Source organism: Tamandua tetradactyla, chromosome 17, assembly GCF_023851605.1.
Source record: "Tamandua tetradactyla isolate mTamTet1 chromosome 17, mTamTet1.pri, whole genome shotgun sequence".
In the NCBI taxonomy this organism is placed as follows: domain Eukaryota; kingdom Metazoa; phylum Chordata; class Mammalia; order Pilosa; family Myrmecophagidae; genus Tamandua; species Tamandua tetradactyla.
This window is the reverse complement of record NC_135343.1, coordinates 20,613,409-20,639,888: the sequence shown is the minus strand read 5'-3', so window position 1 is coordinate 20,639,888 and position 26,480 is coordinate 20,613,409. Positions and strand designations below refer to the sequence as shown.

Sequence of the window (26,480 nt, the reverse complement as noted above, 5' to 3'; positions counted from 1 at the left end):
CAAGCCTCCATGAAGGCAGGCGTACCAGGACTATCACCACAACAGTCTTGGCCTTCTGTTCTCTCATTCTAGTGTAATCGACACTCTGCTGCCAGATTAACTTTGGGAATCTCTCAGAAAACCGCATCATGACATTCCCTGGCTCAAAAACTTCTACCACTCCCCGCCCCTGCCACTGCCTTATGACCTGTGTGCCAAGACTTTCGTCTCAAACTCCACAGTCCTGTCCGACCCTCCCTTTCAGACCTTACTCGTCTCTGCCCCTCACCTCCCCACCTACCTTCTCCTTCTGTTGTACTAAATTAAATATCATCCCCAGACCATGATGGCACTTTTCATCCCAACATACCATGTTTCATGCAATTCCCTGTCTCACTCTCCCTCACTCTGTCCAATAAACCTACTTATGAATCAGGCCCAGCCTAAATAAAGCACATTTATTCCAAGAAGACTTCCATCAACAAACTTTCTATCCTCTGAAACTCTAAGAGTTCTTTATGGAAGAGACTATCTTCTATTTTAGACATTTCCGCATGCTACCTTTGCTCTCTTGGACTATAATCCAAGAGAAGAGATTTTGGTCTTATAAATTTTTGCTCTGTCTATGCTACCAAACCATTTGGGCACTCAGCAAATGGTCTCTAAATATTTCCAGACTAAAAGCATAGCCTACTTGTAAGGTGATAAGAACCTAAAACAGGGTGGACAACTTGTATTAGAAACAAAAGGCTAAATCAAAAGAGATTCTGAAGAAAATTATTAGAAGCTGATGACTAATAGACGTGAGGATTAAAGGAAAAATGAAACACATAGTTTTCAAGTCTAATGGACCAAAGCATGCTGGTGCTATTCTTTTCAAAGAAGAATTTAGGATTGAGATAATAATGACGTATGTTGATTTTCTTGTTAGATTAAAATGCTGTTTCTCTTTGGTTTCTTTTCTTTCCCCTTTTTTTTTTATATCTCCCCCAAGAAAAACTTAGGGGAAGCAAAAATTAATTTCAATCCTGTGGTTGTAGAAAAAGGAAACACATACTGATCTAAATATAAGTTTCAAAAATCTAAACAATTAAGTATTTTCTTTGCTTTTAAGTCTTTGACTTAATTAATGACACACATGCAAGTTGATTTTTTTTAAAGGTCTTTTTTGTTGCTACAGAGTGTGTAAGCTTACAGGCTATTCACAAGCTGAACAGGAAGCAGGGCTTGCCCAAGGCAGCTTCCTAACCGACACTGGGGATTGGAGGGAGGAAGAACAAGATACCAGGCTGAGACCATCGACCTCCTTAGCCCCACCATGAGCAACAAATTTACCTATACAAATATTTACCTTATATACAAGCTGGTTTTTAGCTTGGGATATGCTAAATACATGCAATTTAAAAATGTGGATTTGGGTTTTCATCAAGAAAACTGGCTTTGAAGTAGGTATACATTACTTTGATTAGAAATCAATTAGTTGTGCCAAAGAAGCAAATAAAGGAAAAGTGGAAAAGTGTACACAACACCTACTTGTATCGTTAAAAGGTACTTTTTCATTGATGATTGATAAGGATTCCTCTAATCTACCTGATAAATCTTCATGAAGAGTCTTTAACTGTAATTGACTGAAAAAAAAAATACAAAACCATATTATCACCCATTAGACAGTGAATTCTCATCTGCTTGTATCTCAATAACGACTATCAGGGAAGTGTGCTGACATCCAGGATACCCTGGTGGCAGACTACAAAATGAAGACAAGAAAAACATCTAGTCTCCATTCTTAAAACCCAAGACTTCTGTTAAATGATGTGTTCATTTGGAAGAATATATCACAGTTCGAGCATCTATACAACTTAAGTTTATTTCCGTAAGCTTTAGACCAATTTCAAAATCATAAACTTTCTTTTTATAACAGAAAAATGTTTAAAGTTCTTTTTTTTTAATATTGGAGCAGAGCTTTCCCTTGAGCAAAAAAGCTCATTTTTCTTTTTATGATTCAATTATAGAATAGGTATACATTTGAATCATGTATGTAATTTTGCCAGTACAACTAAATGAAATTAGAAATTCACTAGAATTGATGCTTTTACAATCTAAACTATTATGTTATCTGCTGAATAAATGTTGGAGTATGCTTGATCACCAACCAATAAATAACATTTTAATTTTAATATTTAGATATCTCCAAATTAAATCACATAACCTTTATTTTATTAAAAAGTTGTCATTAAAAGGTTGGCATAGAGATTTTGGCCAGCTTTTCTGCCTGGGACTACCAAAGGGTTCTTCTCTTTAGAACAGTTTGAAAAAGAAAGTATCAGTACAGAAACCTTGAATGGTATTGGCCACAGCCCAAAACATCTGCAGGCTGAGGACTAATACATAGACCACTCTATCAAGAGTGACTTAACTCTGAACAACTAGTAAAGACTGAAGAACCATTCTTCCCCAAAGCTCAGAAAATAGCTAAAGGGTTGCATTAAATGGGCAAGTGCCAAATCAAGAAAACCCAAGGCGATTTATAGATTCAATGCAATCCCAATCAAAATTCCAACAGCCATCTTTGCAGAAACAGAAACGCTAATTATCACATTCATATGGAAGGGTAAGGTCCAAAAGAGCAAAATCCATCCTGAAAAAGAAGTTGGAAAACTCAAACTTTCCAATTTTAAAACTTATTACAAAGCTATAGTAATCAAAATAGAACGGCACTGGCACAAGGACAGACATATAGACCAATGGACTTGAAGTGAGAGTTCAGAAACTAATCCTCACATCTATGGCTTATTGACTTTTGACAAAGGTGCCAAAACCACTCAATGGAGAGGAAGAGAGAGGCTGTCAGCTGCTGGGGAGTCCTGGCCCCAACTCAATCCCCCAGTATTGTGAATCACCCATCCTCCACAGCTTCCATCCAAGGCTCCCTGAAGAAGGAGAGGGACTGAGAGCGCTACCTTGTCATGTACCATCAAAAAAGTAAACCCAGCCAAAAAAAAAGATGAAATGGGACTTCATCAAAATTTAAAAACTTTTTGCATCACAGGACTTTATCATAAAAGTAAAAAGACAACTGACAGAATGGCAGAAAATATTTGGAAACCACATATCCAACAAGGATATCTAGAATATATAGAGAAATTCTACAACAATAACAAAAAGACAAACAACCCAATTTTAAAAATGGGCAAAAGACTTGAACAGAAATTTCTCCAAAGAAGATATACAAATGTCCAATATTCACATGAAAAGATGTTCAACATCATTAGCTATTAGGGAAATGCAAACTGAAACCACACTTTAATTCCATTTCACACACAATAAAATAGCTACTATTTAAAAAGTGGAAAATAACAAGTGTTGGGGAGGGTGGGGAGAAAAAGAAACACTCATTTGTTGTTCAATGGAAATGTAAAAAAGTACAACAGCTGTGGAAAATCGTTTGGTACATCCTCAGAGTCTGAAGTACAGAATTACTACAGGACCCTGCAATTCCACTTCTAGGTATATAAACAATAGAGCTGAAAGTGAGAACTAAAATAGATAACTGCACTCTGACATACATATTAGCATTATTCCCAACTGGCAAAAGCTGCAAGCCACCCAAGTGTCCATTACCAGGAGAATGGATAAACAAAATATGGCTATTATTCAGCCATAAAAAGGAATGAAGTTCTGATACATGTGACAACATGAATGAACCTTGAAGATATCATGTTGAATGAAACAAGCCAGACACAAAATGATAAATATTGTATGACCTCACTAAAATGAAATACTCAGAATAAGCAAAGTCATAGTCAGAAATCAGAATACACAATACCAGGGGCTGGGTGGGGACAAGGGAATGGGGAGTTAACGCTTAAAAGGTGCAGTTTCTGTTTGGGGTGATGGAAAAGTTTTGGTGATGGATGATAGCTATGGGAGCACGACATTGTGAATGTAATTAACTCTAAGAAATCACATATTTGAATGGGATAAAAGAGGAAATTGTAGATTTTATATATGTTACTAGAATAATCATTTTTAAAAAACCATAGGACTGGGGTGCACAAGTAGTTCAGTGGTTAGAATGCCCACCTTTCATGCAGGAGACCTGGGTTCGATTCCTGGACCATGCACCCCCCCTCCCCCCAAAAAAACAAAAAACCATAGGACTGTATAACACAAACAAGGAAGTCTAACGTGAACTACAGACTATAGTTAGTAGTATAATTATACTGTTTCATTAACTGTAACAAAAGTTCTACACTAATGCAAAGTGTTCGATAACAGAGAAAACTGGGTGTAAAGGGGGTATATGGGAACTGTGTGTTTTCTGCATGATTTTTCTTGTGAACCTATAATTTCCCCAATAATTTTTTTTTTAAGAATTGCTTAAAATTCCAAACATTAGAGGACTGAAAAGGACCCCAGAGATTAACTATTCCTATCTTCTCATTTTTAACCTAAGAAAACTTAGAGGAGCTGAGAACAACAAAACCCAGGTCTTAACTTCAGGGCCCCCTTGGAATTCATGTCCCACCTACCACTCTTCCGTTCGGAGTCGACATTCCTTGGCCTCCTTTTCTAGAGTCTGAGATTTTACCTGGATTTTAGAAGAAACAGAAAAGTAAATGGCTCAGGCTGCAGATGAAAATATTTCCAGGAGGCACTGCAGGTAACAGTCTCACCTGGAATACTAATGCAGTATTCTCTAAAGCACACAGGTGAGTTATAAGGCCTCGACTGTCCTCTAACATGCTCTCACAAATAGGGGGGCCTTACTTCCAGCTTAGCCTTGTCGTTCTGCAGTTTCTCGATGGTCTCCATGTACTTCTGCGTCAGGCCGTCAACCACAGCCTGGCGCTGGGCCGCCTCTGTCTCCAGCACAGCCAGCCGACTCCTCAGCTCAGCCTCCAGATGCTTGTGCTGCTCATCGGCTTCAAAAAACTGAAAAGAAAAGACCACTTTCTCATCTTAAAATATTCTAATATAGGGTGGGCCACGGTGGCTCAGCAGGCAGAGTTCTTGCCTGCCATGCCAGAGACCCAGGTTGGATTCCTGATGCTTGCCGTTGCAAAAAAAAAAAAAAAAAAAAAATCTAATACATATGAACGAAGAGGGAAACAACAGTAGCAAGTATCCGCTGAGCACCTTCTGAATAGTAGGTGCTGTGCATTATCTCATTTAATCCTCACTGTATATCGGAACTTTATCTTCCCTTTACAGATATGGACACTGAAGCTTAAAAAGAGTTATAAGTCTATCTAATGTCTCACAGCTAAAATAGAGTAGAAATGAGATTTGAATGCAGAAAATCCTCTCCAAAGCTACTGCCTCCTTCCTCTCAAACTCATGAATTTCCTATTTCCCACAATTTCTGGCACATGGAGAAGACAACTGATTAGGGCATAGCTTTTCTAGTAGGCTAACTTCACAATTAGATCATCACAATTAAAATAAATATTTTCCCTAAAATAGGTAAAACTTTTTCCTTCAGTGAAAGTTCATTACCAATGTAGAATTATAAATACTTAGACACAAAATGCATTAAGGTCAAAAGTTCATTTTTTAATGTTTTCAAAGAATTAGCACATGTTTTTACCCCACCATCAGATTACGTCCAAACAAAAAAAATTAGAAGATATAATTGGATACACTATACTATAGCTCTTACAATATGTTGAGTAGTTTGGGGGCAGTCATTCATTATTCAGCAACATTCCAGAAATAAATATGAGTGCTACCATGAGCGAAGGCCCGTGCTGGGGCTGCGCCTACAAAACAGACAGGGCCCATACTCTTATGGACCTTACAGTCCAATGGGGAAACAGAAAAACCAATTAAACATTAACAAATTAAAAAGCAAACTACTTATCGATAAATAAGCCCCTATCTAAATGATCCACCCAATCATGTCCTACATTCAACAAATACTACTCAGTATATTTCTGTACTGTTATGTTAAAAAGTTATTCTGTTGGCCTCTGAACAAATAAATGCATACTTCAAAGCACATGTTGGGCCACAGTGGCTCAGCAGGCGGGAGTGCTTGCCTGCCATGCCAGAGGACCCGGGTTCGATTCCCAGTGCCTGCCCATGTAAAAAGAAAAAAAAAAAGCAAACCAAGAGAGATAAACCTGGTTCAAGTGTCCCCCCACCCTCCCCTAAAAAAAAAAAAAAAAAAAGCACATGTCCACATTAAGGTGTGTCTGAGCTTTTAAACATGAATACATGACATATGATTTATATACATACCTAAAGAACATAGAAGACATTAAAACACACATTCACAAAACTCTCTCTGCACTGGTTCTTCAACATTCAAAGTCATATAAGCTGTGTTTTTAATTCATCAGGAAAAACAGAAAGATAAACTCACTTGTATATGCAAACGTTCATTCTCTTCTATCTTCTTCTGCAGATCTTCATCAAAGACACTCTTCTGCTCTTGACTCAACTGAGAAGAAGATTCCCCACTTTTCTGATGGAAAGAATAAGTTATGTCCACATAACTTTCATCCTTTAGAGAAACATCCTAAGGTACACAGATTTGCTATCACCTTAGTAGCTTGTCTCTTCTATGTGTTCACCATTCTCAAACAATCCTGCAAAAGGTATACAGTCCATCATTTAACTTTTCCTATGTGACACAAGGTGGAACTGCAAATATTGCAATGGGCAGGAAAGCTTAAAAAGAGAGAGAGAGAAAAGAACAGGTAAGACTCACTATTCTTTGTAAATGAATTCAGGAGTAGTTCTGTTGGAGTACAGACCTGACCCAGAAAGCCAGCAATATAAAAATGCTAATAAATTATCATTTTAATTTGATCATTTGATTTGGAAATGACAGTTTTAGCAAGTCCATGAATCTGAGTGATTAAAGTCCTTTAGGAAATTTTAATAAATTAATCAGCAGCATTTACCATGACAAGTTTATACAAAATTCACAGAAATACTAATTTTTTTAAAAATATGATATAAAATAGAGCAGTTAATAAAAGAAAGTTCAAAGATTATAAAAAATATCTTCCTTTTGCTTTTTTATTAACTTTTTCTAAACAGAAGAATAGCATTATGTAAAAGATCCAACAGTGAACATTTGTTTTCATGTAATAATAGAACTGAGATTACTCAAGACAGTCTAAATGAATCTGTGTTCATACATCAGTCACCACCCTTCCATGTCTCTCGTACTCTCATTCCTCAAGTAAAACAAAGTCACCATCTCACACAAAATGATCCAATGTGAACCAATGATTTAAGAAACTCTTTGAAAATGGAAATGCTATATTAAAAGCAAAACAAAACATGAAATATCCACTGTGTTTGGAACACAAGAGGTATGTAAGGAACAGTGCCAAGTAACAATCTGGGTCCTCTGCACTTCCAAATATAGAGAGCTCTAATTAAATTTATTCTCAAGTCCCAGGAAGGAATCTTAATAACCTGAAAGCATGTCTGAAGTACAGATGTTTATTACTTCCCCAAGGACTTACAGAATTCTAGAGCATGTGTAATCTGACAAAGTTTTCCAAGGGATTCTAATACATACCTGTTTGGTTCTCTGGTTGCCTTTTATTTGAAAACAACCAAGCTAGAAAATCCTCCCATGTGGTGGAAATTCATAAGGGAAGGGAACTAACATACAATCATATGGCAAGTACATTCTTAAGCACTCTTCCATCTTCTCATTTAATCCTCATAACAAACTAGAAAAACTGAGGTTATAGGCTAAGACATTTGCCTACAGTCAGACCTATAAATGACAGATCTGGATTTCAAGCCTGGGCTTAACTCTGAAACCTGTGCTCTCACCTTCTACACTGTTCTCCTTCAGTTCCTTCTTTTGGAAGTGTGCCTTCTTTTGCTCCCTCCTATCCATTCTATTATTACTGCCCCAATCTACACATTTATAGAGCATTACTCTAAAGACTTAATCACTAATCCCTAAGCTTTAAAACAAAACACCAAACTTCTTAATCATAGAATGTTCAAAAGTACCAGATCATCCATCTGAGAGCAGTATGAATCTTGCATAGTTATATAAAACCATAAAGGAAAAACTTATTTTTAAATCTCAGGACAAGAAAACCACATCAGCCTCAAAAATAAAACACTTTGAAAATGTATCTGCAATGGACTTCCAAACCTAAGGTAAGTATTGTGCATGATATGTACAGCAGTTACGCTTTAGCAATAATTTTTGCCCTACCTTGTGTTAATGGCAACCTGGCAAAGATATCAACATTTTTGACCAATGAGAGATATTCCATAAACTTTTCCCAGCCACTAACACAGCCATGTACATGTCTGCCTAATAAACTCTTTAAAACTGACTTTCATGTAAAAATGCCTCTAATACCTAGTATATATTTGTGGTAAATGTCTGCTTTCTTGATTCAGCATCCAGGTATAATAATGGGACATCAGAGAACTTGTGTCTTCCATTAAAACCAGGGCAGACTGTATACAGCTGTACCTAATGACAAAGTCACACCAAATTGCTTTTATTTGAATTTACCTTGTTTTTCTTGCCTCGGGGTTCACTTAGAGCCAGCTCATCTTGTAGTAGTTCTACCCTCTTGGCAAGCTGCAGATTTCGAAAGGTCAAACTGTCCATTTCCTGTTGTAGTTTTCTCAATGACTGATCCTTCATTTTCAGTTGTTCCTATATCAAAGTGAAAACAAGCCATTATTCACAATTTAGCCTTAAGGTTTAGAAATGATGAAAACAATTACTTTTGTTTCACCCAAATATAATCAGGACCTCTTGCTTTAGGGAATTTAAGTTGCATATCTATCATTTCAGTTCTTATGTTTATACCTATTTGCAGACAAAATCTTTTGGCCAAACTAAATAAACAAATAAAAAGTAAATATACAAAGGAAAACGTAAAAAAAAAGTAACTATACTGAAGTAACAGATAGCCATCAAATTAAAATAAAATATCCACAACTACATGTTGCTAAACCTATGACAGTCAACAGATATAAAGTCTTAGGCTAAAAATTCATAAACTTGGATGTTTAAAGTGAACCTCATACACTAATGATAACCCTTCGATGAGCAAGAACGGGAAAAATATATATATTTTTATTCATTTCTTTTCAATAAATCCTCTCTGAATTTAAATCAGTAAAAATGAAATATTTTCAACAAAATTAATTTTAAGTATTCTGTGCGGTCACCAATAAAAACCAATCTTAAAAATACACAAAAAAATTTTCAGGTATTCTGTTTCAATTCACTTTAAAGCTAAGTGAAAACAGAAACAAGATCTAAAATCTAAACAATACACCTTCCCCTGACTGCTCTGTACTGTTTATATAGTAATGGGACAAGAAAATGTCAAACTAAAGAGAAATATTTAGTTTCACTCTAGTAAAAAAAAAAAATTCGAATCATATTTTGCTCAGGAAGTTTTAAACAAGCTTGAGTTTGTTGGTAAACACAAATGGCCATTTTCAAACAAAAGGATTCTGACTTAAAATCTATCACTATACATTTAAAGAACTATAATTTTATTATTTTCACTGAAACAATCAATTATAAAGCTAAGAAGAGACCATGTTTTAAGGAACAGGTGATAAGGATATCTAAACAGCAACCTAAAAACCATGGCCATCTCCTGACATTATCTGCAGGTCAAGAGGCTGCCTAGAGGGCAGTATGTTCTCATTGAGTAGATTAACATTTTCCTTTTCTATTTTTTGTTTAGCAGACCCTTGATTTTTACTTAAAGATCAAAGGTAGACTTCGACCCAGACTGCATCCAAATTATCATGTATCTCAAATGAAAGAAATTCAAATCAATGAATGTTACTACACCCAACAAGTAATTAAAGGGGCAAACTCAATAAAATCAAGTAGAGGCACTATATAATAAAGGACAACCTAGCATTTCCTTTCAGGAAACTGGTAAACTATTATTAGTACTGTAATTATAATGATCACCAAAGTAAACAGTAAACAAAAACAATTTATTTACATTCTTATATTTAATCTGTAGCTGACTAACACTCCAACTCCATTAACCAATCATTATTTTCAGAACACATTTCTCCCCACCTCTTTAAACCCCAGTTTCTGCAATGGAGATAATGTTATCAACTCTTACAGAAGTGTCGTGAAGGCTAAATGCCTGTTACACAGTGAGTGCTCATAACTGGAACCTACTGTCACAGTCACCACCACCACTGCAGAGTTAATCAAACATAACCAGCAGCAGGAGAGGGTCAAATACCAGAGTAGGCTACTAAAGATGTGTTAAGAAATACTTTTCCCAGTAGGAGGTTTAAACATCATTGGGAGAGATAATCATCAATTCTTCAATGATTTAGGTAAAATAGTAACTGACTAACAACCATTCACTATAAAGCTCCTTTTTAGTAATCTTGGACTCAGAGAGGTGTGGAATTATGACTAGGGTATTTTGAGATATCTCAGCCCTGGGTCTGGGGGAACAGCACCTGAGGGGAGCTCTCAGAGACAAGCTTCTCTTGTGTAGGTTTCAACATAGGCCGAGGACAGGAACATAATTTCTGGATCTTGATTACCTGATTGGCCCCACCTGGGATAAATCACTGGGTGGAGCTATTCCAGAAAGAGACAAGCATAAAGGAAATCCTTTTTTTTTTTTCTAAAGAGAAGTGAGGGAGCTAGGGAAAGAACAAGAAAAGGAAGCAGTATATTTAACTTAAACTAGGCCAAGGAGGAATCCATATCCTAGAGTTAATTTATCCATTAAACAAAAAAGATCACTCAATCACCCTGGGCCCCATCCCCATCAAGATGGCACAATGAGAAATCGCAGGGCTTTGTCCACCCACAGCAAGACTAGCAGAAACATCTTTCTCAAAGCTTCAGAAATCAGTTAAAGGATTACAGTAAAAGGGCAAGTGCCAAAGCAAGAAAAATGCCACTCAAAAGCAATAGGATCTCGGTAATGTCATCAAGATGGTGGTCTAAGACATCCTTGAAAAAGTTCCTCTTAGAGACAGCTAAACAAAAGTGCAGATTCGACTTGCTTAGAATTCTGGAGAACGATAGAGGTTAGAGAAAGGCTCCATAAACACTGAATCAAACAGCTACCAAAATAAATAAATAAAAGGTAGTCAATCTATGACTTGGGGGTGCCAATCTGGGTCCCACCTCAATGTCTGATCCTTTGCAGCACAAGAGTCATACAGTGATAGTGCCCTATCTATCCCACGCAGCCCTGGGAGTGCTGATCACAGAGCCAGCACGGCAGCGACTTAGAGTCCCACACATATTCAGGAATGGAGATCCAAAGCCACGTGGACAAAGTGGGGCCATAGCAGTCAGCGAGGGTGCGTGTACAAAGAGGTACCTAGGAAACATAAGCAAACTGTGGTAGAACTGTGGGCAAGCTGTGTACACTTCCAGCCCACCCCCTACCTGCTGATACACAGAAATGAAAAATCAGGCGCTTTTAATAGTGACCCATCTGGCTCCGTGGGGTCTGATCCCCTAATATACAAGTTATTGAGGCAGAAAAGCCACCCAGAAAGAAGAAAACTGAACTGTGTAAGGAAGGGTGGACTCAGGACTTAAAGATGTAGTAAAAAGGCATCCCTGAGGCATTTGAAAGCAGTTGAGGAAATCAGAGCTGCTGGGGTGGAAAATCTGCTAACGTCAAAGAGAAAAGCCCTGGACTCCCCAGAGAAGGAAGAGAAGAAAGGAGAGCCTCTCCTTGGGGGGAAACAGGATAGTGTTGTCTTAAAAGCTGCTGTGCAGGTACTGGGAGACTAGGAAAATCTGTACTGTTAAACACGGGCTGCTCTAAAGGTATGTGTGGATCTGGGCATCTAGAGGCTGGAGGATGTCAGAGTTTTCCATTTGGAGTTTGCATTATTTTTGTAACTGTCCTGTTGGTTTATATTTCAAAACAAAAAGTTAAAAAAAACCACTCAAACAATATTTTTTAGGCTAACAGAATGAGGCAGAAGCAAATTCCTTAGTTTCCTATTGTTTCGCCCCTCAGTAAACACAGGTGCTACTGATGAAATCTATTAGTCCTGATTAACATAGTTTATTACTATTAAATAGCTCAAGCCTTAGGCAAGATTAATAGACTAAATGAGTCACACATACAAACCCACTTCTTAGGGGCCTACCATGAGCTGAATGCTGGGGACAGAAATGTGAATACGGCACAGCTCCCTTCAGAGAGCTCCATTTCGTGATGAAGACAGGTAAGAAACCTCATTAATCCAGAGGAATTTAGCTAAATACAGAGCTTCAGGTATAGGAGACATGCATTAAGGTCAAATAATACTCTTCGGTAATTTTTAGCTAAGGAAATCAAAATATCACATTCATATCTAAGCAAATGGGAAAGTTAAACATAAAAAGCTGCATCACCTTCCCCTATCCTTTGTGAATCAGTGTCAGAGTTAGGACTTTAATCCAGAAAACTGGCTGACTTCTGCGTCTTGGGCCTCACAAAACACTAATTTAACCCTCACAACACAAATACCCTGTTGCATACCTTTAAAGCAGCAGAATTTGCTTGTTCATCCACAACACCTTTTTTCAGGACCTGATTTTGAGCTCGAAGCTGAAAATAGAGGAAACGATAGCTAATTTTCAATATAAGCAATCAGCAAGGAAATCACCATTACTTTATTATACTGGCTAAATATCTCACATATAAATGAAAATAAAAAATATTAACCCCCACCAATGTTATAATGTTAATTAATCATAAGGAAAACTGTGTGTTTGAAGAGGGGTATGTGGGAACTTGGTACTTTTTAAATTATTTTTCTGTATACTTACAACTTTAATAGTTGGAAAAAAATGGAAAAATATATTAGCCTCAAGAATATCAGATAAAACATTTCTGTAATTTTACAGATGAGGAGGCAGAGGTTGAGCTGCCCAATGAAAAAGAAGTTAATCAGTGACAAAATTGGGACTAAAAGCTACACCTACCAACTTCTGGTACATCATTGTTTCTATGAAAGCAATTAGCTTCCTAAATAAAATTAATACAGTAAATAAAATTTTAAAATAATACAATAAATTCGTAAACACATAAAATTGCACTAATCAGGAATAAAAAATGTAGGGTGTCAATGCACCTGGTGGGATAGTGTGACTAATACTGGACAGTAATATTAGACAGATGACAATAATGTCATCACTGGCAACAGCCTCAGGGACAGTAGGCTTCTTATGAGGCATCAACTGATAGAATATGCAAAGAAAACAATTAACAAGCAGGCACAATTCAAATATTAATCATATTTATCTCATTAGGTACCGGATACTGTCCTAAGTGCTTTGCATGTATACCTCATCCAATCCACACAACCTCTGAAGTAGGTACTATAATTACGTCCATTTTACAGATGAAGAAACTGAGGCACAGAGAAGTTAAAAGGCAATATTTAGATTCAAACCCAGCAGTCCTGACTCCAGAGTCACAATGCCAATTAGACAATACTGGCTACTATTTTACAATGCTATGTTTAAGTGAGAAAAACAGTGGGTTAGGGAGATGGGGTTAGCCTTTGGAGAAGAGGTAGGAGTTGAGCCTTTATTTTTTTTCTCATGGTTAATTTATTTTTAATGAGGTATAATTTTAGTAAAGTATACAAATCAAATATTCCATTTGATGAATTTTTACTTATGTACACACTTGGACAACCACCACTAGCAGAATTTTTACAGATAAAAATCCAGTTCTGTAGAAAGAGGACCATATTCCCAGCAGGAAGAATAAAGAGCATATGAGTAAACATAAGTGAATATGATAAGTAAAAGACCAGGTTCTTCTCTGAGAAACTCAAAAAATGGGACAATCTATGAGCTTAAAAGAAAAAAAAAATCCACTTCTAATTCTGCACAAGAGCACAGATCTGTCTCCTGAGACCAGAGAACAGAAACGGCCCTTTTCTGAGTCAAGAGTAGGGATATTTGAATGCTAAACCTTAAGCTGAAAATATGAAACTCAATAAAAATTTTAGCTAAGATTCTAAGGCGTGAAGCAAGACAGTCAACAGCGTGAGCCAAAAACAGACTAAAAGGATAAACTTCTCCTATTTTTAGGAAGTTAATGATCCCTAGTTTGCTGCCACAGCAGAAAGAAGATCCAAATCTTGTAACAGGCATATAAACTTAGGAAATTCACTTAATGTTGCTAAGCCTCAGCTATCTGACCAGTAAAATGGGTTAGTACACCTGCCCTATCTTTTTTCTTAGGTTGCTGTGAGAACCAGATGAGAAATTATTGTTGAAGCACTTTCTAAACTGCAAAGAGGCCCACAAATGAAAGTAGAGTTTTTATTATAAGAACAGAATCAATGGGGCAACAGATATATTTATTATAATTTACCTTGTAAAAGGCATTGTGCTAAAAGATGCGGGGAAAGAAAGGAGTAAAAGACGTTCCTGTTTTCAAACAGCTTACACTTTAGAATGGAAGATAAAATAGTAAAAGATAACTTGCAATATTAGTATTTCCTGTTTTGGGTTTGTTTTTTTTTTAAGTGGCATTAAATTCTCTAGAACAGGAATCAGTGAATTAAGGCCCATGGGCCAAATATGGCCTGCTGCCAGTTTCTGTAAATGGAGTTTGACTGGAGAACAGCCACCCTCATTCAATTATGTGTTGACTGCGGCTGCTTTTGAACTACAAGGACAGAGCTGAGTAGTTGTAGCAGAAACTATATGGCCCCAAATCTAAAATATTTGTTCTCTGGCCCTCTTCAGAAAAAGTTTGGTGACCCCTGCTCTAGAAGGTCACAAGATCACCACTTTAATCCTGCCTTCCACCATGTATTATTCCACTTTTTATTCAATATCAACATACACTTTGAAAAAGTGCTGCCTAGACAACAAAATTCAAACCCAGCTAGCCAAAAGACAGTAATAGTATTTCAGCCTTCCCATTTCATTTCATACCCCTCCCCTAAGGTTAATATGTAATCTCTTACATAGCTTCTTTGTGTGATATTTAAAAGTTCCTAACGACTGCTTCAAGGAAAACAGATCAAGTGTGAAGCCTCCTGAAATAGTAATATCCTATAGGACCAGAACTGCAACAATTGTTAAAAAGGCTTCTTAAAGCAATTTGAAGAGCCAAGACTTTGTTAAAAAAAAAAAGCAAAACAAAACTTTCAAATTACAGCTGTTAAGAATTTGAGTGGTAGTAACAAAAAGTGATTTGGATTTTCCCTCGGAAAGTATTGTTTGCTCAACTGTTAAAAACTCAAATATGATTCAAATGAAGCTGCTTAACAGAAAATGTAGCTCTTTTTGAAATGTTTACCTAAATCACTGTTTTAATCATACTTTGTAACCGGTGATGTTTTCCTGTGTTGTTTCCTGCTTGTTTACAGTATTACTGAATGAGCAGCTTGTCAAATGTTGGAACTACTGTGGTCAGTGTGTTCTTTTAGAATCTATCTTTCCAACCTCACCAGAATTCACAACAGTGGGGAGGGAATGCACAGTGTTTCTGTTTTAGAAAAAGGTACAAGATCACCAGATGGTCACCAATGCCTCTAGGAGACAAGCATGGAAATTCCAAAGTATATGGACATAACTGAGAAACAAATATCCTGAAGTCATTAGTACAAAAAAAAATACTCTCTAGAAGACAATTATTGCCTATTTCCAGATCATTCAGAGGAATACCTCTGACTCCCAACCTTTCAGTCCTTTTAAAATCTATTTTTTGGTCCTAGAAGAGGGGTGGGTGTATGCCTTAATGCTGGAAAATAGCAACTCTGGGGTTGAATTTCCTCGAATGGATTAAAAATTGCATTGTTACAGAGTAGAAAAAATTTATGTATGAAAAATAATAGCCTTACACTGAGTACAAATATACTTAAAAGTATGTGAAGATGTGATTGTTTGTGATGTTACTTGCTAAAAAAAGTATATATACATATCTTTTGAAGTGCTGAAAGGAAAATAGTACTTCATATTCTTTATCACATTATTTTTTGTAAGTGTTCAATATATTTGTTTATTTTTCTTTTCTTTTTTTAAATTTATTTATTATTAAAAAAGATTAAGAACAATTACATTAACATGTAATTCCGTTCTACATATATATTCAGTAATTCTCAATATCATCACATAGTTGCATATTCATCATTTCTTAGAACATTTGTATCAATTCAGAAAAATAAAAAGACAACCGAAAAAGAAAACAATAACAGAAAAAAAAAAGATTATACATATCCTACCCCTCATCCCTCGCTTTCATTTACCACTAGCATTTCAAACTAAATTTATTTTAACATTTGTTCCCCCTATTACTTATTTTTATTCCATATGTTCTACTCATCTGTTGACATGGTAGATAAAAGGAGCATCAGACACAAGGTTTTCACAATCACACAGTCACATTGTGAAAGCCATATCATTATTCAATCATCATCAAGAAACATGGCTACTGGAACACAGCTCTACATTTTCAGGCAGTTCCCTCCAGCCTCTCCACTACATCTTGAATAACAAGATGTTATCTACTTAATGCATAAGAATAACCTCCAGGATAACCTCTCGACTGTTTGGAATCTCTCAGCCATTGACACTTTGTCTCATTTCACTCTTCCCCCTTTTGGTCCAGAAGGTTTTCTCAATCCCTTGATGCTGAGTCTCAGCTCATTCTAGGGTTTTTCTCAATCCGTTGATGCTGAGTCTCAGCTCATTCTGGGATTTCTGTCCCACGTTGCCAGGAAGATCCACACCCCTGGGAGTCATGTTCCACATAGACAGGGGGAGGGTGGTGAGTTTACTTGTTGTGTTGGCTGGAGAGAGAGGCCACATCTGAGCAACGAAAGAGGCTCTCTTGGGGGTGACTCTTAGGCCTAAATTTTAAGAGACTTGACCTATCCTTTGTGGGGTTAAGTTTCATATGAACAAACCCCAAGACTGGGGGCTCAGCCTATAGCTTTGGTTGTCCACACTGCTTGTGAGAATATCAAGAATTCAACTTGGGGAGGTTGAATTTCTCCCCATTCTCACCATTCCCCAAAGGGGACTTGCCCACTCACTGATCCAATCACTCTGGGATTCATCGGAGCATCACTCTGGACAAACCAACAAAATCTCATGTCCTACCCAAGATTCCAAGTACTTATGGTGTTCAATCAAGCTATGAACATAAGTTATATTAGGAGATGCACTAGTCAAAATATAAATTTTGTACCAAATAAATATTTTTTGCAAATAAATATTTTTGTTTATTTTTCTATGTTCTGTTTCGTAGCCTTAAGAAATGTTTCAAACATATCTGAATGTATAAAATAAGTAAATGCCCTACATGGTGTGATGCTACATTATACATATAAAACTGTGTGCATATATTAAATTTTCTCTCTTGATTTAAAAAAAAAATTTGATTTTTTGGGCTGGCAACAGCGGCTCAGTGGCAGAGTTCTCACCTACCATACCGGAGACCTAGGTTCAATTCCCAGTGCCTGCCCATGCAAAAAAAAAAAAATTTTTGATTTTTTTGTATTTCATTTTGTTGTATTATTCTGATTAACTTTATACTTACTCTGAAGGCACAGCCCTTCCTCATTTTAACTACCCAATTCCATCTGTTCTAGGAACTGACTTCCTACCTCTGGCCCCACTTCCTCCATAAACTTTCTCTAACCACTAGCTGTGGTCCACTCCAGTTCTCCCTCAGTGCCTTCAGTCCTTACTAGTAATAAGGCATCTTTTATTAAACCATTCTGTTTTAATTTTACTTTCTAAAGTATCATACTGTTCATTTACTAATTTATACATACATGTTTTCTATACTCATCTCCCATTTGCCAATGAAACTGTCCTTTAAGGTAGAAACTATATAATATACTTCCTTGTATCTCCTGTCTATAATGATAGCTCAATGCTATGGATAGAAAAGGTACTCAATAAAATTTTATATAATTAATCAAAATAAATACAGTCTATAAAAGGTACTAAAATATAATATATTTTACAGCTGAAAGGTATTGATATATTTTTTTAACAGTTCTTTCCAAGACCCTTCTCCAAAGGTTTTAAATCTCATGGTCCTTTTGGAGACCAAGAATCCTCAAAAGCACTGAGCTACCGCTCTGAGGACGGACATCCCAGCCTGCTATGCATAACTGATTCTGGATCAGCTTGGCTCAATCAGGCCTATCACAAAGCTGTTTCACTAGAGGAAGAGTGGTGGTACACCAACTTTTGTCACACCACTTTGACAATCTGTGACAGGATAATTGGCCAGGATTAGGAATTTACTACTTTAGCTCATTTACCAAACTCTTAGGAGGGTTTGTGGGGAAATAAGGATGAATCATCTATATACATTTTCTTACCTAATCCTCAACAATCTTCTGAGAACCATTCTGACTGGCTTCTTTCATGCAAAGAATATTCTGACATTTAGACATGTTTTACAACCCTATTAAATATATAGCTTTTTCTTATAACAAAGAGATGCAACAGGCAACACTAACCCCATCCCTAAACCTGACTCTAGGCTTCAGAGGTGAGATGGAAGCGTATGGTCCTGAATTTTAGGGTTTAATGGTTCGTATTTTAGGTGATGGCAAAACCTAAATTTAACGCTTCCCCATTTTACAGAAAGGAAACTTAAATGAGAAAAAGGCGAGGCTAGAATTCGAACCTATCCATGCCTGTCTAACTGCTAAGGCCAGTGTTCTTTCCACTACTGCCTCCCAGGGAGCCCGAAGTCCCAGGGCAAGCCGCAGGGGACTGCCATCCACAGAATCACAAAAGGAGAAATTCTATACATGCAGAAGAATTCTTTTTTTAATTGACATCCATACAGTTTGTTAATCCTTTCCAAGCAGCTTAAAGGTTTCACGGGACATCATCAATAAAACATAATCTACTCAGTTATTAAATGGGTGGAGAAACATGTTAAAATCTGGAAAATTCTATACATTCTTTCCTCTCATGGCCTGGGGTTTGGAGACAATCTTACTGACAATAAACCTCACCCATAGGTGAACAAAGTCTACTCTGATCTTATCGATTTAGGAAAAAAAATTATCCACTGGTTAAGGGAAAAAAAAGAAAACAATTAAAATAATTTCACAATTCAGGTACATTTGAGCTAATCTCCCATCACTCAAAATTTGTAGAACTCTGCTCTCTTTGTGATTCTGTAATGGAAATGCTCTCATAGTAAAGTCCTTCAAGAGCTAAAGGGTCAAAATTAAAGGTGTCTTTGTAGGTAAGTCTCTGTAATTCATAATGGACTTAAACCACAGCTGAATGAACTGCAGATGGCTGAATCCCCAAATATTACAAACCAGTCTTCCACACAGAGAAAGGTCAGAAATTATACATGCTGTCACCAGTGTAACTTAGGACAAGTCACTTCAACTTTCTAGGCCTCAGTCAACTCATTCACTAAATGAAGGGTTAGCCTGGAACCATAGTTTTAATCTCGTTAGGTCCTGGAAACCCTTTGGGATCTAGTAAGTTACGGGTTTTTACTCTAAAAAAAAAAATGTACTTAGGCATATAAACATAAACTCCTGCATATGGTTGGGGAGGGGTGTGTCCAGAGCATCTGAAGTCATCTGTGCACCCCACCTTAAGTGTTCCTGGCCCGAATGAACCTAAAACCCCTTCTAGTTCTAACATTTTGAGTATTCCAAAGTGCTGGGAAGACAGCCTACACTTTCTCTATGCCTATTTATTTGCTCTTTCCTCAAGAAGGTATACAAAGTATCTGCAGATGGTATCTGTATAGCTGTACTAGTAGCTGGGGTTACTTTGTCACTGAGGTAGGAAAAAGCTTCTCCTCTCAGACCTAGCCTCAAAAGGAACTCTCTCCTGCTCTTACTCCCATGCCAGGGAAACTCACTAGGACAAAACCCACCACCCGATCCTTGCAATTTAGCTGCCCCATGAGTGACTGGATGGGAACGTGGGCTGATTAAAGAGGAAAAGAGTATGGCACTAGTCTTTCTAGGGCCTTGTTACTCAAAGTGAGATCTGCAGACAGCTGCAACTTCACTACTGGGAGCAGCTCTCAGGCCCCACCCAGACCTACTGGATCAGAATTTGCAGTTTAAAAAAACCTTCAGGGAAGACAGCCAACCCAATTACAAAATGGGAAAAAGACTTGAACAGACACCTCTCAGAAGAGGAAATACGGATGGCCAAGAGGCACATGAAGAGATGCTCAATGTCCCTGGCCATTAGAGAAATGCAAATCAAAACCACAATGAGATATCATCTCACACCCACCAGAATGGCCATTATCAACAAAACAGAAAATGACAAGTGCTGGAGAGGATGCGGAGAAAGAGGCACACTTATTCACTGTTGGTGGGAATGTCAAAGGGTGCAACCACTGTGGAAGGCAGTTTGGCGGTTCCTCAAAAAGCTGAATATAGAATTGCCATACGACCCAGCAATACCATTGCTAGGTATCTACTCAAAGGACTTAAGGGCAAAGACACAAACGGACATTTGCACACCAATGTTTATAGCAGCATTATTTACAATTGCAAAGAGATGGAAACAGCCAAAATCTCCATCAACAGAAGAGTGGCTAAACAAACTGTGGTATATACATACGATGGAATATTATGCAGCTTTAAGACAAGATAAACTTATGAACCATGTAATAACATGGATGGACCTAGAGAATATTATGCTGAGTGAATCCAGCCAAAAACTAAAGGACAAATACTGTATGGTCCCACTGATGTGAACGGACATTCGAGAATAAACTTGAAATATGTCATTGGTAACAGAGTTCAGCAGGAGTTAGAAACAGGGTAAGACAATGGGTAATTGAAGCTGAAGGGATACAGACTGTGCAACAGGACTAGATACAAAAACTCAAAAATGGACAGCACAATAATACCTAATTGTAAAGTAATCATGTTAAAACACTGAATGAAGCTGCATCTGAGCTATAGGTTTTGTTTTGTTTTGTTTTGTTTTGTTTTGATTTTACTATTATTACTTTTATTTTTTTCTCTATATTAACATTCTATATCTTTTTCGGTTATGTTGCTAGTTCTTCTAAACCAATGCAAATGTACTAAGAAATGATGATCATGCAGCTATGTGATGATGTTAAGAATTAATGATTGCATGTGTAGAATGGTATGATCTCTAAATGTTGGGTTAATTTCTTTTTTTCCGTTAATTAAAAAAAAAAAAGAGAGAAGGGATAATTGGAGATGAAGGGATACAGACTGTACAACGGGACTGGATATAAAAACTCAGAAATGGACAGCACAATACTACCCAATTGTAATACAATTATGTTAAAACACTGAATGAAGCTGCATGTGAGGTATAGGTTTTTTGTTTTTGTTTTTTTTGTTTTTTTTTTCTTTCTATTATTGTTTTAATTCTTATTCTGTTGTCTTTTTATTTCTTTTTCTAAATCGATGCAAATGTACTAAGAAATGATGAATATGCAACTATGTGATGTTATTAAGAATTACTGATTGTACATGTAGATTGAAATGATTTCTAATTGTTTTGTTAATTCTTTTTTTAATTAATAAAAAAAAAATGTTTCAAAAAAAAAAAAAAAAAAAAAAAAACCTTCAGGGAATTCACATAGATAATATTTAAGTTTGTGATGCACTGATCTAGGGCCTGAGTTAGCACTGCTCCATTTGGTAGATATGGCTATAATGTGACTATTTAAAGTTAAATGATTTCAAATGAAATAAAATATAAAATTCCATTCTTGCACAAGGCATATTTCAAGTACACAACAGCCACATCTGACAATGGCTACCTACTGGACAGCATATATCCTTGATAGCACTGGATCACACTGGACCTAAGCTGTTTTCCAATCCCACTTTACTCATGAACCCTTAAATTAGGTTAAAAATAAGTAAATAAAAAGCTGAAATCAATTTTAGTCTTATCCAGCTCCTGAGTCTATTTATCCTAAGGAAGGGGATGATTAATCAGGATCCCCAAATCCCTGCTATTTGGAAAGCAAATACAATAAATCAAAACAGACTCATCTCCAATTTGAGTAGCTTTGTACTAAAAGCGTAAATCTAAAAAAGTTTCCAAAGGCAAAGATCTCTGTAGTAACTAAAAGAAGCACCAATGGTAAACTGTAAGAGAATTAAAGGCTGTTTGGCTTCTCAATGGTTTTCACTGCCTGAAAAGGGGCTTTAAAAAAACTATCTTTGAGCAAAAACAACCATACTGGAGCTGCTACTCCTACCTTGAACAAAAACTCTCATTTGAGCATGCATCTGAAACAATGGAGAACTCTTACTACACATATTGCTGGGTCCCACCCGCAGAGTTCCAGATTCAGTAGGTCTGTGGTAGGGCCTGAGAATGTGCATTTCTAAGCTGACCCCAGATGATGTCCCAGGGCCCAAGGCCCAAACTTTGAGAACCAATGACCCAGAGTAACAGAAACGCTGGGAAGACAATTACAACTTGAAACTTGCTTATACACATACCATGGTGCCAGACAGGAATTCAGAAGCCCCTGCAAAAAGAGCAGGCGGAAATCAAATGAGCCAGGTCTTTTATTCACTCTTCTCTTTTGAGACATACCAGAGATTCAGAAGTAGCTCAGGCCATGGAAGAAACACCAAGTAAGAGAGGGTCTTTAATTTTTAACCCACAATGTAGCGACTGAGGAAACCTTGGTTAGCTTTCCCTTACTTCCCAAAGAAGTTTCATCTATTACCTATTAAGTCCATAAACCTCTATAAATCTCTGAAAACGAGCCTCTCTTATTCTTCCAGCTCTACTGAGGAGAAATTTCAGAAGCCTCCCGTGACTCTCTCATTGTCCAAACCACCAGGGTCTTAGTCTCCACTCTTTCCATAACACTTTAAGCTTTTATGCAACCTGTCTGCCTCAGACATTCTCCTCTACCTTGGTCTTCTTGGCTCACCTTTTGTCTAACTAGGCCCTAAGACTCTTTTATGGGAGTTCCTTAGACCCTTTTTCCTTCTCAACAGGAAAGAAGATTATGACTGCAGTTCTTAAGCAAGAAACACAGGCTGAGATCTCCATTAAGGAATGAAGATTCTGTAAATATCCTTTGTTTGAGGATCATGTTTGCTGCTTTCCTGATATACAGGCTCCCTTCTACAGATTTAGGGGAAATCTTATTTCTTTTTACCCTAAATAGGGCTAAAGGAAGATGTAACTGGATTTCAACATCAGGCCACAATTTCTGCCCCAGGGAGTTATAAAAAGGTAGACCATCCCTTTCTTTGCCAGAATGGCCATTCTAGCAGCAAGCTAGAGGCAGCATGAATCCTATCTAGAAATCGCTTAGCGTCAGAATCAACACGGAAGAAAAAAGACAAAATCTTTTGAGCAGTCTGTTCTCTTAGCGTTTTGAAATTCCCATCATATTACAATTAAAAGAATTTTTAAAAATGGTCTGGCCTGATAGGGGAGCCACTCCCAGGTTTGGGAGCCACTCCTAAAGTCTCCTGAGCATCTCCTCTTTCACCTGTCATACTCTCCCGCAGGTATTCCCCAAAGCGTTCGGGCCTAATTAACTCTAGCAGTTCAACTATCACCTCCATGGGGAATGTTACAGAAGTTCTAGCCTTTGTCTTGACTTTAGCCGGTCTGCATTTTGTTCAGTGCCACTAGCGGCCCTGACCTCACAACTTCAGTCAGCTCTGATTCTCTCTCACTCACCACATCTAATTAATCACAACCTTCACAGAATGAATGAGACACAGGATGGGCGGCTTATACTTCTTTATAGCCTTCATAAATGTAGTACATACACAAAGCAGGCACTCAAAAACGAAACATTACTAAAAAGTAACAACATAATCTTTTAAACATAATTCCTAAATCTAGTCCCTCTTCTCCAACTCAAGTCACGAACTTTATTTAATCCTATGCTACTCTCCCCAAAACTATCCAACTGCTTACTGTATCATCTTTTCACCACTCTTTCCCTATTTCAATTCAACCTCCACACAGTTAAGCGTCCTTCCTAAAAAATAATGTCACTCCCTGCTTGAAAACCTTTGCTGTCTCCCCACAGCACAAAAGATAAAGTTGAAACTTATTTTACATCCTCAACCCTTGATGATCGAGTCCAAATAACCATTTCAACTTCCCATCACCACTCCCTGCCACGTAACTTAAAGCACTTTCATGTCAGCAAACACAGGCTGTTCCCCTTGCGGGGAATGCTACTACCCTGCCTTCCCTCCTCCCTAAGCCCCAGTCTAAGTAGCTTCTAATCGATCTATCACCTCTGTGCTCCCACTGAACTTGCCATACTGAATTATGGTTATGTGCCGTGTCTGAACATTCTATTAACAGTGGACTCTTTACGCTGAAACCCGTCTTAACAGACCCTCGCGGAAGGCTCACTGGAGGCACATAATAAATGCCTTTTGAACAAATGGGCTTACATATCCAAAAGAATAAAATCTTTCAAAGTTTTTATTACTTTGGGAGGCCACACAATTATTTCAACAATGTACTCATAGCTCAAAACATTTTTTAGCTTTTGCCTTTTAGAGTTGCCTTCTGAGCTTGTTGACTTAATGGAGAAGAAAATCAGTCCCCTAACTTCATACCCAATTCTATATTTTCAACCAAAAGTGGAAGAGCCAAGTTAGAGCACTACCACTGCTCCCAGTCCCTTCATTTTAAGGATTTGTTCCAAACAACTTCAGGCCCTTTTAGACAAGAAAACCCTTCTTCCAAGGATGAAATCTTGCCACCGCTGAAGAGACAGAAAACACCGCGTCACAGGCTCTTATGATAATTTATGTAGAATTGTTTAAAAGTGTTGCCAAAGGCAGCACTCTAGAAATAAGTGCATCTCAATGATGGAGAAAGGAATTTAAATGCGTATGTTTAGGGATACTCTCTTTTTTTCTTCTTCAAAGAATGTTTCTTTTCACCTTGCTAAGTATTTGTTGAATGAAATCAACATTTTCTTAAAAAAAAGTCTCAGTTTCTCCAAACTGTAAAAGGGGGACTAAGTATTACAGTTGTCTCCATGAATGCCAAGAATGAAAACTCTAGGCTTCAAGGCTGTTGAATCACTTCCACAGATGTAACATTCTGCTTCAATAAGTTCGTTTGACTATTCTTAAGGCAGAAACATCCTATCCAGAAGCAGCTCCGCCCTTTTCCATGTAAAGGGTTCCATCCATTAAAAGATTGAGGCCAAAAGCACGACAAAGGGGCAGATTCCTATTTTGCTTAATTCAATTAATTCAACATGTACTAAGCACCTGCTGTATGCTCTACCCCACTGCAAGTGCCTAAGGAAAAAGGAGAGAAAAGGACACAACCCTAGCCGTCAAGCTTTCGAAATCATTCTAGACAACATCTTGCCAAAGCCTCTAACTATCCGTAGCCGTCCAGTTCTGGTGAAGCAGTTTACATGGATGACGCTATTTCCCCAACTGAATTGATTCGGGGGCAAATAATGTCTCTTTATCCTCATGACATCCCTGTGGGGTGGGAGAAAGGTTGATTTTCCCCACCACTGGACTGACAACAGAGAAAGCAGAGAGGGAAGAGGTGGTGCTCACCTTTCCCTTTCCCTCCTGGCTAGCACAAGAGGTAGAAGCCGGGATTTCTGACAGACCACTCCCAAGCCTGCTAGTTTAGGGGGAAGGAAAAAACCAAACTCCAGCTCCATCCCGCAGAAACGCACAGGAACCCAGACACCGCCCGCCCCATCCTCTGGGAGCTGCAGGTGGAGAGGCACGGTAATGGTGGACAGAAAAGGCGGAGGGCGAGAGAGGAACGCTCGCTTGCCCGGTGCGCCGTTCCACTCAGTCCAGAGAAGTCGCTGCCAAGGTAACCTGAGGCCACAGGGCCAGGGACCCGTACAGCACACCGCCCACGACGGATACCTTCGAGTACTCCTGAGCCAGCTTCTGGTACTTCCCCTGCAACTCTGCCGAGGCCATGGCCTCCCCCGCCCTGTCCAGGCCAGGCTGCCCCGGCTGCTCAGCCCCGCCCCCCGCCCCCAACCCCAGACACGTTCCCGGCTTCGGCTCCGCCAGCTCCCGCCCGCTCAGCCACCGACTCCGGCCGCCGCGCCTCCTCCTCCACTTCCGGGTTCGCTCGGTGGGAAGAAGGAGGAGTGGGGCTGGGGGCGGGGCGACTACAGGGGGCGGGGAGACGTCGTGACGTCACCAACCTGCCCTCCCGCGCCCGGCACTTGCGTGCGCAGCCTCGCTGAAGCGCCTTGACTCTGCCTCAGGGCGCCATCTTGACGCATGGTTCAAGATGGCGACGTGGAAGGGGACGAGAGAAGGCGAGAGATTAGAGTCCACAGAATGGGTGGGGGACGAAGGAGAGGCGCGGTGGTTGCGAAGAGCCGGGAACCGGAAGAAGAAACATTCTAAGCGCGTCAAGAAGTCTGGCGGTCTTCCCCACGCTGGTTCCCATGGCAATCGCTTGGCGTTTGATGTTATAGCTTCCAGAACGAGGATGGAGAGAAAGACCTCTTTTTCCGCTATCGCGTTATCCCAATATGGTAGCACAGGGCACGCCC

At 38.3% G+C, this 26,480-nt stretch overlaps 1 protein-coding gene across 4 annotated transcripts in view; it reads right to left on the bottom strand.

The window, feature by feature from the left end:
* PPP1R21 (protein phosphatase 1 regulatory subunit 21) overlaps positions 1-26,219 on the bottom strand; it is a 71,811-nt gene extending 45,592 nt beyond the window's left edge. The window contains exons 1-7 of one of the 4 annotated variants that reach the window (XM_077134170.1): positions 26,124-26,219; positions 12,480-12,548; positions 8,489-8,635; positions 6,347-6,448; positions 4,750-4,914; positions 4,512-4,570; positions 1,513-1,607 (exon numbers count right to left, since the gene is read on the bottom strand). In XM_077134170.1, coding sequence (XP_076990285.1) covers positions 1,513-1,607; positions 4,512-4,570; positions 4,750-4,914; positions 6,347-6,448; positions 8,489-8,635; positions 12,480-12,548; positions 26,124-26,204 — 718 coding nt within the window. In that variant the 5' untranslated portion in view covers positions 26,205-26,219. The other 3 variants (XM_077134171.1, XM_077134172.1, XM_077134173.1) reach the window with 3 other exon arrangements.
* Between the last annotated feature and the right edge of the window lie 261 nt (positions 26,220-26,480).